Raw genomic sequence first — 14,431 nt, forward strand, 5'->3', positions numbered from 1 at the left:
GATATATACAAATATATATAGAAGTTATTGTATACTCAGGTAACATATCTTTTTTTAAATTGTACTTAAGGACAGTTCTAAGGACAGTATATATATATCAAAGTCATCGTAACAATATGCAATAAAAACATAATATAAATATATTTATAAAAGTTAAAAAAACATTTCCAATCAAAGATAAATATGTGTAAACAAAAAATGATCAAAATATACAAGTAATACAATAAAAAAGAAGATATATATATATATATATAAATGTATATATGCGTTTGTAATACACTTGATTTAATTGCCCAATAAAAGGATAGAAAAGAGCATTAAATGGAAAAAATACTCCGGTAACGTACGTTTTTAAAATTGTACTTAAGGACAGTACTCTGGTAATTGTACTTTCCACCACTGGGTGAGGGGTCAGAGGTCATGGTCAGCCTGAGGGCACTGGGTCTTGGTCAAGGACACGGCAGCGGGGCAGACGGGATTTGAACTTGCGACCCTCAGGCTGAATCCTCAGACTCACATGAAGCAGAGAACTCTTCCTCAGTCTCTCTGTCTTCAGCTCGTCCTCCTCCGGGCTGACGGCAGGAATGCTGACATAACAGATGTTGTCTGACAAAGCCAATAATTATCTGCTGTACGGCTGTGTGTCCATTCCCTCCCTCTCCACATCCTCCTCTTCTTCCTCCTCCTCCTCCCACTGCTTCACCCTCTCCTGTCACTCCCCCACACAAACACACAAACATGTATCCATGCAGGTGGAAATGCAGCTTCATCTAATGGGACGAATAATTCAGCCACTTTTATGTACATATTGCTTCTGGACACCAGAAAGAAGTCAGTATTTTTAGGTTTTCAAAAAAAACTCAGTATCTTGAGATTTTTAGCAAAGTCAGAATTATTTGAAACAATTATGTATTTTGAGTTTTTGAGAAAAAAGTCAGAATTTGAGTAGCTAATGTGCTAATGACAATAAAGCCTTGAATCAGGTCTCCTCATTGATTTATGGACCAACACCATCCTTCATGGACTTTCTGTCTTTCTGAGGAAGAAAAAAAGTATTTTGAGAAAAAATTCCGTATTTTGAGATTATCTTTAAAAAGTCAGAATTTTGAGATTTTCGGAAAAAAGTCAGAATAAAAAAATATATATATGACTTTTGAGATCTTCAGAAAAAGTCAGAATATTGTTGAATATTTTTACCAAAAAAGTCCGATTTCTGTTGAAAAAGGTCAGAATTTTGAGATTTTCAGAAAAAGGTTAGAATTCTCCTGAACCATCCGGTGCTGGATCGCTGCAGGCCACCACCAGCTCACGGCAGTCAGTTCATTTTCCTCCAAGGACCGCTCTTAACCTCATTATAATAATGGAGCGCCCTCCCAACGACCCGAAACAGCCATTTAGAGAAATCTTTATCGATGTTTATCGTTTGTTTTCAACCAGAACACAAGCCACACGAGTCCTGAGAGGTGAGGAGTTCAGGTTCAGCTGAGGTGTGCAGAGATTTACAAACTAGATCGTGAGATAAGTTTTACTTTGGTTTGAATTGAAACCAAGAATCCTTCCCTCTTTTATACTTTATACTAAGATGATGTTTCTCTTCCTCTTCCTCCAAAGGTCCAAACTAAAGACAAGATATTTAAACATCACATTAGTGTCTACGATATCAACAAAACCAAAAATAATTACCAATAAGTGAGTAGTAATCTCACCTTAAAATGTAAAATGTACAGCACATGATTTCATCAAATACCAGATATAGTCAAATAGGTGTAGAAAATAAGAGTCTTTCTGAACTGGTTTATTTGAAGCTAATCTTTTGATCAAATTTTATTTTGTTGACGCAACGAAACATAACCAATGATCACTTTTATGTAAATTCTACAAAACCTTTCTTCAACAAGGTAGACAACCTTGAACTGGAAAATCCAAAGCAATCCTTGTTTCCTTTCCTTTCGACAGGCCGCACTAGTGTTTCCCCTCTGATATTGTGCTGTCAAGACAAGGTTTTATTTAAGGTATGATGTGAACCGTTGCGCGTTCAAAAATGTGATGTTTGCCCTAAACTTTCAGGGGTTTTGTAAGTGAAGCTTTGGACTGAAACAGACAGAGGGAGGACCGTGACCGAGCTAAATATTGGTTACCTTGGATGGAGCCTTTGAGTTTCCCAACAACACAAAGACAGTGAACGCACCGCTCAGAGTTTCTGATGCTTCAGGGCTGCCAGGATTTAACTTCGGTCCATTCTCACTCCTGAAGTCACACAATGGATCCCGGAAGGCCCCTGACATTGACTCGTAAACTTTCAATTACACGTACGAAAAAGGAAAAAACACCAAGATTACAGCGTTGTGGTTTTTCCGAAATAAACTTAAAGAAAACACACGCTGGAGGTATAAGATCTGCACTCTCACACACTGAGGCTGAGAGCTTTATCCTGCTCACCATCTGACCCCCTTTTTCCCCTCATTTAGCAAATTGGTGTCCCTTATCGTGCCGAGGACTGCCTGTGAACCAGAAAGCACACACATAATAGAAGGGGAGGCAGGGAGCTGAGCTTCGAGCTTCCCTGCTGAGGTTTTTATAGCTCAGAGGGAAAGAAAAATAGATTTGGTGGGACGGGTAAAGAAGCCGGAACAGTGTGTTTCAAAATCCCTGTCCATCGCAATTTTTGGTTGAAGCTGTGTGTGGGATCTCAGTTCAAATTAAGTCCTCACAAACTCATAAAGAGAAAAGACTCCTCTGTGTCCTCAGGTCGACCCCGATCCGACCTCTCTGTCTCTTTAGGGCAAAACAAAACCCCAATTAAAAGCTAATAGCTAATGAGGATGGGTTTGGTTTGTCCCCTCAGATTTAAGGAGAGACTCTACATGTGTTGCTTGATTTTGAGATTTCAGTGGAGAAAACACACATTCATAGGGTGGCCTGAAACATTTACATTAGGAGACATTCAGCTTAAGAAACGATGGATATATAAAAACACAATGTGCCAAAACACACCTCTTTACCAACTTCACAACAGAAACCAGGGGACACTATAAAGTGATGCACATTGTTATGAAATACTCTAACTCTTCCAACAGTTGCATTTGCATGTGTTTTGGGCACCTGTGTGTTTTTAGATTTGCGTCGTCACTTGCAGCACGTTTCTCCAAATGGAAATAATTTGGGCTGCGCATTTGAACCCGTCAGCCTCCGTACTTTGCATTTGCACCCGTCAGCCTCCGTACTTTGCATTTGCACCCGTCAGCCTCCGTACTTTGCATTTGCACCCGTCAGCCTCCGTACATTTAGGTGTAGATTTAAGTAACTTTGTCTATTTGGGTCTTTAGCTCTCCTCTGTCAACACCAACAATCAAAATCATCCAGGGTTATGCTTACTGAACTTTTAGAAAAATACTAACTGAATTCAAATTCTAGCCTGAAGGATAAAACGAGGTTTTTACACTCGTTTTATTGTTGCTTCGCTTGTAAAATGCACAGCAGTGACGGTTATCTGGTGTCGCGTTGTCTTGCGTCCCCCTCTGTGGTTCCCATGCTCCCTCCCAGCAGCTGACCGCTCGCTGACCCCTGCAGCCCGTGGCTCCGCGCTGAACTCTGGTTCAAAACGTTGCACTGTTCCCAGTGACTGAGAGGCCTTCAGATAACGACCCTGGCAGAGTTTTCTCGGCAGCGGACATAATCAGGCCGGGCTGTTTGTGGCCCATTCATTTTCTGCCACACAGCTCCATTCTGCGCCTGTGAATGAAGGCGGTCAGGTGGAGGCTGGAGATGACCTCACAGTGACAGTGAGTGGCGGCTAATGAGGTCAATATGGGAAGGTCCTTCTACACTCTCTCAGAATTCAGATTTTAACTTTTTTTCTCAGAATTCAGATTTGACCTCTTTCTCAGATTTTGACTTTTGTTTTTTACCAGATTTTAACTTTTTTCTCAGAATTCAGAATTGTATTATTTCTTTCTCCGTTTTTGACTATGTTTCTCTCAGATTATGACTTATTTTCTCTCATATTTAGACATTTTGTCTCAGAATTCAGATTTGGAGATGCTGGTGACCTCAGCAGTGACAGTCAGTTTCGCCTAATGAGGTCATCATGTGAAGTAGGGTCGCTCTACACTGACTATAAATACTGTGGATACTTCTACTATTGTTAAAGTACTTATTGTACTATATTATACTAACACTAATAATAATAATACTAGATTACATTTATTATAGCACCTTTCAAGGGACCCAAGGCCGCTTTACATGGTATGAACAAACAAACAAACAAGTTACCCACTCAATATGCATTACATGCAGCGGTACTTGTACTTACCATATATATTTCCATTTCCTGCTACTATATAATTCTTCTCCACTCCAAATAAATATTAAACGTTTTGCTCCTCTACATTTATTTGACACTTGTAGTTTCTACTGTAGCTACTTTTTACATCAATAAAGTGATGATTATTAATATTACACGGTTTAGTTGAGTACTCTATTATGACTGGTTAATTAGGAAATTCTAGAGGTCTGCTCTATTTCACTAACAGACTGTTTCTAAGGAGAGCAGACTGTTGCTAAGGAGAGTAGACCGTTGCTAAGGATAACAGACCGTTGCTAAGAAGGATCAAGGGTCATATCAAAACTCACAGAAAGAAGTCCCGGTCACTTAACGTCAGCTGTGGACAACACCAATTTAAAAATACAATAATTTTGAATTAATATTTGTAGTTATGTCCGTGGTATATTTAGTACATTTAATAAGCGGGATAAAACGCCCCTTTTTGTGTACTTTGTGTACTTACCTCACAACACAAAGTAATGTTATCAGACATGTTGGTCACCCTTGTTGAAAGCATTATAAGACAGTCGTTGATTTTGTTCTTCTACTTTACTCTTTACATCCACTTACAGCAGCTACATCACAGACACTCATGAATGCATACACTTATATACAGACTCCTTAAAGCGGAGAAAGTGCTATCTCCTTCCACAAATCCATCCGTACGTTCAGATTTCACAGCGTCTATTAGACAGAACAGTCCTAAATTTAGACCAATAATAATAAAAATAATAATAACTTTACTCTCTATATATGCTTCTCTACACAGTGAAATATATCTAGCAGTGAAACAAAGTGTTATGGACATTACAGGTTAGTTATCTATTCATACTTACACACGCAAATATTATTACAGAGTAAAAGTACACCATAAGTGATACATCTGCATTTTAAATACAGCTTATTCAGAATGCTACTTCATTTGATACACACATAATAGCACTGTTGAGGATATACACTACATTCATGTTCAGAAAACAGAACAGTTTGAATGCTTGGGAGGTTGCATGTGTTCAGCGAGGGTCTGGAAATATTCTCCAATAGTGTTCTGACTTTAATCAGATTAATTCTATTGAGTGTAGTCCATTGAGCTGGCAGACATCCAGTGCCTTGCTCAAAGGCAATTCAGGTTATGAGATATGTACAAATATAAAGAGCATGACTGGTTTTATTGCCTGTAAATTGGAGATGAGGTCCCTGGAGTGGAAGACTTTTACCGGCTGCATGTGTGTGAGTATAAGTGGAGTGAAATACCGTCTGATTCAGCACAGAAATGATATCAATTACTTGGATATGTCCTAAGGCCCGTGTCCACATAGCGCCTTTCTCTGGCAGCAGCTACCAGCGATTCATTGAATACATTTTTCTGTAGAAGGCAAGCCCTCTTTTCTTTTTGGAATCAATTGAAAAAAGGCGCCTTGTGGACGAGATAAGAGAGGACAAGAGGTAAACAAAATGTGAAAAACCCCAAAGCTGAGAGAAGGGTCTGACTCAACAAAATAGTTCAATTTGCCTTTCCAGATGAATATGACCTATTGAGCCCAGACCCTTTTCATTTTGTGATTTATCTCTGAAGAGACGTGTGCTTGCAGTCCATTCAGCGGGCGCTTCCTCAAAGCAAACCCAGAGCTTCTGTTCAAAGACATGCCAGGAAAAGAATAACTTAAATATGCATCAGGTGGCTAAACATAAACGTGTGCTACGACAGGAAGTGTTTGTTGAAGGTTTGGACCCAACCCCTGCAGAGATGATGACATGAACCCCTTCTTCATGTCCGTGTTGGCCTGGTCTGCTCCCTCAGTGCACCATCGTACCTCCTTGGTAGGTTTTTCTAGAAGAGTCTCTCCTCTTGGTGTTGGGAGTGGAGTCAAAGTCAGTCCAAGTCAACGTTATTGTCAATCTGGAGTGATCTAGAGCGGTTGGTTGTAAGTGAAGTTCACGTGCAGCCCGTTGACCGGATGCACGATCGGCACTGTCTGCATTTTGGGGAAGCTCTCCGTGGCCAGAGTCCATTTGCAGGTCCCGATCAGCTCCACAGCCAGAGTTTTTAGGATGATCTGAGCCAGCTCTTTCCCCACGCAGCTCCGAACGCCGCCTCCGAACGGCACGTAGCTGAAGCGGTTAGATTTACTCTCCTGCCGGTCCGGGCCGAACCGATCCGGGTCGAACATCTCGGGGCTCTGGAAGGCCGCGGCCGTCTCGTGGGTGTCTCTGATGCTGTACATCACACTCCAGCCTTTGGGGATCTGGTATCCCTGGGACGTGAGGAGAGAAATCATTTTAGGTGGAAGAATAAAAGTTTAAGATTTTGACTTTTTTCGCAGCTTCAGTTTTTTTCTCAGATTTTGACTTTTTTTTATTTAGGCTTTTTTTTCTTTTTTTTTTTTTTTCTGAGATTTGACTTTGATTTTTGCGTTTTATTGATTTTGACTATTTTCTCAGATTCTGTCTTTTTCGTCGTGGGTGTCTCTGATGCTGTACATCACACTCCAGCCTTTGGGGATCTGGTAGCCCTGTAACGTGAGGAGTGGAATCATTTTAGGTCGACGAAAAAAGGTTTTAGAGTTTGAGATTTTTCTGAGATAATTTTTTTTCCCCAAATTTCTTTGTTATTGATTTTGTCTCTCAATGTTTTCTTAGATTTTTTCTGTATGGATTTTGACTTTTGTTGTATTTTCAATTTTTTCTCGGACTTTTCTTATTATTGGTTTTGAAATGTTCCTCATATGCTTTTTTTTCCGATTTGTACTTTTCTCAGATTTTGCCCCCCCCCCCCCAGATCTAGATTTTAGTTTTTATTTATTTATTTATTTTCTCCTCAGATTTTGACCTTTTTCTCAGATTTTGACATTTCTCTCTGATGTTTTTGGCAGCTATAGCTCATAGTAATGAGATCATGCTTAAAGACAAACACAATAACATTGATGGAATACAATGTCCTGCAAGAGTTGAACTCACGTCTAATTCGAACGTCTGCAGGGCCGTGCGGTATCCTCCAGAGACCGGAGGCAGGAAGCGGAGAACCTCTTTGACGACACAGTCCATGTACCGAAGCTGACTCAGTTTATCCAGGCTCAGGAACGGGATGTGAGACTGAGGGGAACCGTCCCCGAGGTTCTGACAGCTCAGCAGCCCGCTGGTTTCCGAAGCTTCTTCTTCTTTCTCCGTCCTGACCCCAGGTAGACTGAATGTTTCGTGTCCGAGTCCCTCAGCCTCCAGCTCCACTCGGGCTCTTTCCACTACCATCGGGTGGCGAAGAAGCTGCAGGATTAAAGACGTGGAGGCGCTGGCGGTGGTGGAGTGAGCCGCGAAGATCAACTCTACTGCGGTTTCCTGCCAGGAGAAAAGTGGAGAGACTTAGTTAGATCATTTCATCTTAGCCCTAACCCTAACCCTAACCCTATTGTGCTTTGTGTGTTTATGTTCTAGAGGTTTGTGAATCAGAATCAGAATCAGATATATTACAAGGTAATGTAAGGTAATTGTCGGGACCCCCTTGAAAACGAGATGGTGCATCTCAAGGGGTTTATCCCAATGAATACAATTTCTATATATATATATATGTAAGTTGACACGTACGAGGAATTTGACTTGGTGTCGTGGTGCATACATACAAATAAAACACAAATTAAAAACACAGATAGAAAACTATTTTAAGAAAATTATAATAACAGTCAAAAATATTTTAAAATATAGCAGTATTTACATTGTGTGTGTGTGAATGGTCTGCAAAGGCTAAAAATCATTTTGTTCCTCCACAGCCCCTGCCTGAAACGCCTCCTTTGGACTCCTTTGTTTACATCCAGAACATAGTGACATCACTTTGGAACAACCATGCTTCTGTGGCGGGTTTTTAGAGCCGAGAGCTCGAAGAATTGGTTCACAACGTGCATTGCAGAAATATCTCAGATAATACATCTCTGAGCGAAAGACCCTTAACCCTCTAAGAGATTTGTTTTTAAATAAATAAAGTACTTTAAAGACTTGTATTTAGTGTTTTTATGAGGCTTCACAATATCAGCTTCATGATGACCTCGTATTTTAATCTTTAATCTGACTGCAGCCCTACGGCCCGTCCACACAGCAGCTTGAAAAAAATCTTTCAAAGCTTCGCCCATTCACTTGAATGGGGTGACGTAGAAGATTTTTAATCTTCGCCGAACTGCGTTGTGGGGAGCGGAGCATTGCTTTGCAAGCATCGTGAGCATCAAAAGTTGACCAATGTTCAACTTTTGATGCTCCCGATGCTTTCGAAGCTGGCATCAGCCAATCAAATCCCGTTGATGCAAATCCCGCCAGTACAAGCGCTAGCCAATCAAACCGCGTGCAAGCTGGGAGAGCCAGACCGCAGTTCATTTCCTCATATTCCAAACGAGAAATTACGGTAGCAAATCACCCGGTTCTTTACGACCGGAACTATTTACCGGGATACAAACCGGAGGAACCAGGCATGGAGGGAGGTGGCAGAGACAGTGGGTGAAACTGGTAGGTTTTCGCCTGTTTGGGGATTTTATATCCAGTTTACTTCGTTTTAACATTGCTATTGCTTTGTATGTCGGGGGCGGGAGATTCATGTGATTGGTTGTTGGTCGCGTTGTTCGCAAAAAATCGCCAAGCTTCAGACACGCCCAGCATCAAGATTTTTCAAGATTTTTTTCATGCCTGTGTGTGGACGGGCGGTTACTACGTCTTTATCGGCATATTAACAGACTTTGAGGCTTGCAAGGACTTCCAGACATTGATTGAGAGTCGTGTTGGTACCTTGAGCTCCTGGATGCTGATCTGCTGTCCGAGCTCCTTAGCGCTGGACAGCATGTAGTCGAAGGCGTCTTGAAATTCCTCCTCCGCCTGCTGCCGCGCCATCTTCTCCTCGATGATTTTCTGCATGTTGGCGTGCAAGATCTCTCTGGCTTTGATGCCCTGAACAGGAAACAACCCGGAAGCGTTATAATTAGATTCAATGTAAAGATATTAATGTCATACGAGCTGCAACATACATATATAATATAAGACATAAAAGAACTAGAAAGTCCCAGGTTCCCTCTCACCTTACGCAGCCCGCTGAGTGGAGCGTCGACAGGCAGAGAGAACAGGTTGTTCATCAGCTGCTCGAAGATCTGCGCCAGGTAAACGATCCGCTCCTCCTCCATCTTCAGGCCCAGAAGGATCCGGACGGCGATCCGGAAAGTCAGAGATTTGGCGGCGCTGTAGACGTCGACGGATCCCGGCTCCGAGCACCATTTGGCGATTTCAGACTTCACGACTTCCTGCAGCCGAGGAAGGTAGGACTCCAGAGCGCCGCGGCTAAACACTTTAGCCAGGATCTGGAAAGGGTCGACAGAGGGATATCAAACAACGTTACAGCATGACAGGCAACACCTTTCTGTAAATACTTGCTGAGGAGGGGGAACGGGTGGGTGGAAATTCAGTTTTCCACTTCAGTTTTCCACTCTGTTTTTAGTATACATACACATATACACATACATACAGTTATAAATTCCCACATGCACATGCATTGAGAGGTCCAGAGCGGAGAGGCACTGGGGAACAGTTGGGGGTTAGGTGCCATGCTCAAGGGCACCTTAGAAGTGGCCCAGGAGGTGAACTGGCTCCTCTCCAGTATCAGTCCACACTCCGTAATGTGTTGGTCCTTTGGCCCAAAGTCCAAGTCCCTACAGACTGAGCCCCTGCCGCCCCAAAGAGACATACATGGGCTTCTCTTTACCTTCCTCTTCCTCTTGTGCAGGTCTCCGATGGAGTTCACCAGTGTGTTGGGCCCCAGGATGATGCGGGTGCTCTGAGGCCACTGAGTGCAGACCAGACTGTGTTCTCCCAGGAGAATCTTCCGGATGTTTTCTGCTCCCGTCACTCGGACCACGGGTTTCCCGAGAAGGTGGGTCTTAAACACATTCCCATGTCTCTCTCTGCGCGAAATGTGGAAGTTTGAGCCCTGGAGAAGTGATCAGAGAATTAAGTTATAAGAGCACAAGTAGAGACAAACAAAGAGTTGATTTGAATATTGAAGTTTACTTTAAAGTAGAGACACTACATACTGATATACATCTGAACATCAGCAGGAGAGGACTCTTTAAAGTAGAGACACTACATACTGATATACACCTGAACATCAGCAGGAGAGGACTCTTTAAAGTAGAGACACTACATACTGATATACACCTGAACATCAGCAGGAGAGGACTCTTTAAAGTAGAGACACTACATACTGATATACACCTGAACATCAGCAGGAGAGGACTCTTTAAAGTAGAGACACTACATACTGATATACACCTGAACATCAGCAGGAGAGGACTCTTTAAAGTAGAGACACTACATACTTATATACGCCTGAACATCAGCAGGAGAGGACTCTTTAAAGTATAGACACTACATACTGATATACACCTGAACATCAGCAGGAGAGGACTCTTTAAAGTAGAGACACTACATACTGATATACACCTGAACATCAGCAGGAGAGGACTCTTTACAGTAGAGACACTACATACTGATATACACCTGAACATCAGCAGGAGAGGACTCTTTAAAGTAGAGACACTACATACTGATATACACCTGAACATCAGCAGGAGAGGACTCTTTAAAGTAGAGACACTACATACTGATATACACCTGAACATCAGCAGGAGAGGACTCTTTAAAGTAGAGACACTACATACTGATATACACCTGAACATCAGCAGGAGAGGACTCTTTAAAGTAGAGACACTACATACTGATATACACCTGAACATCAGCAGGAGAGGATCCAGTTTAAATGGGACATTCGGCAGAGGGAATTATAAGAAGAATCAAAGATGGGAGGAAACACACACACGCGATAGGAGATGAGGGGATGAGAGGGTGCATTCCTCGCTGTGGACTCGGGGAAAGAGGAGGAAGGATCGGACAGAAAGCGTCTGGTTTTACGCACGGAGCATCAAGTCGGCACATGTTGCATTACCTGCAGCAGCTCAAGAACCTGCAACGCTTCCCTCTACGTCTCCATCCTTTATATGTGATTAATAAAAACACCTTCCAACAGCTCTTGTGTTTAATGTGTTGAATCAACCCTAGTCTGCTCAGACTGCTGGTTAACATGGATAACTGCAGGAAATACACAACGAAAAGACACTGAAAATGAATTCCTAAATTAGCATTTTGTAGATTGTGGTTCTGTACTATCTGATGGAAGAACATCATCTAGGGCAGGGTTATTCAATTGGCGGCCCGCGGGCCAAATCCGGCCCCAGGGTGATATTTACTGTCCCTATGAGTATAATGTTAAAAAGTAATCACAATTTTTTTTTTTGGGCCAGAGTGGCTTTATTCCAGAGAGGGTGTTAAATTGAGAGATAGAGGGGAAGACATTGCCTGAAAACTTTGGCGAGCTCGGGTTTCGAACCCACCTACTACTGTAGCTACTGTAGTGACAACTCCTGTCATTGATTGTATCTCTGCGAGAATGATTAGATCATTTCACCTAAATTAAATCTAATGAAATGGAGGCCTACTGAGTTCTGAACTTGCCATTTAGACCTATAAAGGCCTTGGGGCTATGTTGTTTGATTGAATTAAACACAATATATGCACTCCACTATGCTGTTGTAGTATTTACTGTATCTGAAGCTCATATTTCAAGCCATCTTTTTCCCGGCCCTTTGCTTTGGATCATTTCATCAACCGGCCCCCATTCCAAACTAATTGAATAGCCCTGATCTAGGGTTCTCCGTTCATTCCCTTTGGCGGGAACATCATGGGTGTTACAAAGTTGACTAAAAATCACTGTACTATAAAGTTTATATGTTCTAATGCCTACTGTGGAGATCAGATGTAATGCACGATGTTTATAATCAGAGGTGGAAAAAGTACTCAAATATTGTACTTGAGTAGAGTATAGAAATACTCTGTTACAAGATTCAACTATCTCTAATGTTCCTCAAGTAAAGGTTAAAATAATTCCAATCCAAATGTTCTTAAATAATTGAGATATTGTAACGGGGTATTAATTTTCTACTTTGCGGTACTGTTTTAAGAAGATCCAGATATGTTTGGCATTTTAGTAAATTACTGAAGCACAGTATTGAGTAAATCTACTTAGTTACTTTACACCACAGGTTAAATCATAGCATGGATTAACACAATACAAACTTGCTGGAGGATTTTTTACAGCTTGTAAATAAAATGTAAAAAAGTCAAACCAGCCCGGAGGTGTCATCTTGACTAAGCAGACCATAATAACCCGTGAGGCTGTCCAACAGCATCGCCTGGGACCCAAAGCATGAGAATATAAACTGCTACCATCTAATGGAGATTCACTAAAGTCAGCCTGAAGCATCCTCGGTGCTCCAGTCAGTCCTCTCAGTAAACACAGAGCTGTCTCTCAGTGATTGTGCTGTTAACATGTTTGCTGTTTGTTTCTCATGTGTTGTGTCTTGATATGTGTCTGTTGATGTTACACATGGAGCTGCTGTGATGCGAGTCACATTTCAGACTTGATCTGACCAGTAAAGTATTATCGTATCTCTCACCTGGAACAGCCAGTGGAAAGTCTCCCCGACCAGCGGCCAGCCCATGGAGCCTTTGGGCAGCGGCAGACTGCTCGCCTTGTCCCGGGTCAGAGTCCAGCGGAGGCTCCACAGCTGGCGGGTCAGAGCCAGCAGCAGCAGCGCGGACAGCACCGAGGTGAGCGCGGCCGCCAGGGGTAACAGAGCCCCGAACTGCGCCGCATCCAAAAACATCTCCAAACACCGTCCGATTTCCCAGCATCCACCTGTGGCCACCGTGCGTACAGGCGCGTCTTTTCCGGGAATTTAACCGTCCTCCTTTCCGTTCGCTGCGTCCTCCTCCTGTCCGAATCAGAGGGAGAGAGAAGTACTCAGATCTTGTACTTGTAGTAAAAGTAGAAGTACTCAGATCTTGTAATTGAGTACAAGTAGAAGTTCTCAGATATTGTACTGTAGTAAAAGTACAAGTACCAGAGTGGGAATACTCTTTTACAGTAAAAGTCCTGCATTCAAAATGTTTCCACGTAACGCTACTTTATACTCCAACACCACTACACTTTTTGTTCACATAAAAAACATCCAAAATTCAAAGGTTTTGTTGTCATATGCACATCAGCTACAGTGTAGAAAGATTCAGAGATCTTGTACTTGAGCAGAATAGAAGTACTCTGATCTTTTACTTAGTAAAAGTAGAAGTACTCAGATCTTGTACTTGAGTAAAAGTAGAAGTACTCAGATCTAGTACTTGAGTAAAAGTAGAAGTACTCAGATCTTGTACTTGAGTAAAAGTAGAAGTACTCAGATCTTGTTCTTGAGTAAAAGTAGAAGTACTCAGATCTTGTACTTGAGTAAAAGTAGAAGTACTCAGATCTTGTACTAGAGTAAAAGTAGAAGTACTCAGATCTTGTACTTGAGTAAAAGTAGAAGTACTCAGATCTTGTTCTTGAGTAAAAGTAGAAGTACTCAGATTTTGTACTTGAGTGAAAGTAGAAGTACTCAGGTCTTTTACTTGAGTAAAAGTAGAAGTACTCAGGTCTTTTACTTGAGAAGTAGAAGTACTCAGATCTTGTACTAGAGTAAAAGTAGAAGTACTCAGATATTGTTCTTGAGTAAAAGTAGAAGTACTCAGATTTTGTACTTGAGTGAAAGTAGAAGTACTCAGATCTTGTACTTGAGTAAAAGTAGAAGTACTCAGATCTTGTACTTGAGTAAAAGTAGAAGTACCAGAGTGTAGGAATACTCTGTTACAGTAAAAGTCCTGCATTCAAAATGTTCCTCAAGTAAAAGTAGAAAAGTATTCTCATCAAAATATAGTGAAAGTAGCGACAGTAAAAGTAGTCATTGTGCAGATTGGTCCATTTCAGAATAATAGATATATGTTTTATAATGATTGATCATGAAAGTGTTCTCAAAGCTGGTAAAGGTGCAGCTAGTCTGAATGACTTTGTATACTGCAGGGTAGCTGGTGGATTTACTCCAGGTGGAACTAAAGTCTGATTTAACACTTGATTATATTTCACACCATTCATCCACATCTGAGAAGTAACTAAAGGGATTAAATACATGTAGTGGAGGAAAAGTACACCATGTACCTCTGAAC

The 14,431-nt window shown here is 41.7% G+C and overlaps 1 protein-coding gene across 1 annotated transcript in view; it reads right to left on the minus strand.

Moving 5' to 3' along the window:
- Positions 1-4,858: 4,858 nt before the first annotated feature.
- Positions 4,859-14,431, minus strand: part of cyp26c1 (cytochrome P450, family 26, subfamily C, polypeptide 1) — a 10,557-nt gene continuing 984 nt past the window's right edge. Inside the window, exons 2-7 of the mRNA XM_079689328.1 lie at positions 12,856-13,173; positions 10,050-10,274; positions 9,373-9,648; positions 9,086-9,244; positions 7,283-7,657; positions 4,859-6,579 (exon numbers count right to left, since the gene is read on the minus strand). Coding sequence (XP_079545454.1) covers positions 6,235-6,579; positions 7,283-7,657; positions 9,086-9,244; positions 9,373-9,648; positions 10,050-10,274; positions 12,856-13,065 — 1,590 coding nt within the window. The 5' untranslated portion in view covers positions 13,066-13,173 and the 3' untranslated portion in view covers positions 4,859-6,234. The remainder of the gene's footprint in view (positions 6,580-7,282; positions 7,658-9,085; positions 9,245-9,372; positions 9,649-10,049; positions 10,275-12,855; positions 13,174-14,431) is intronic.

Source organism: Notothenia rossii (genome assembly GCF_949606895.1).
Source record: "Notothenia rossii genome assembly, chromosome: 6".
Taxonomy (NCBI): Eukaryota; Metazoa; Chordata; class Actinopteri; order Perciformes; family Nototheniidae; genus Notothenia; species Notothenia rossii.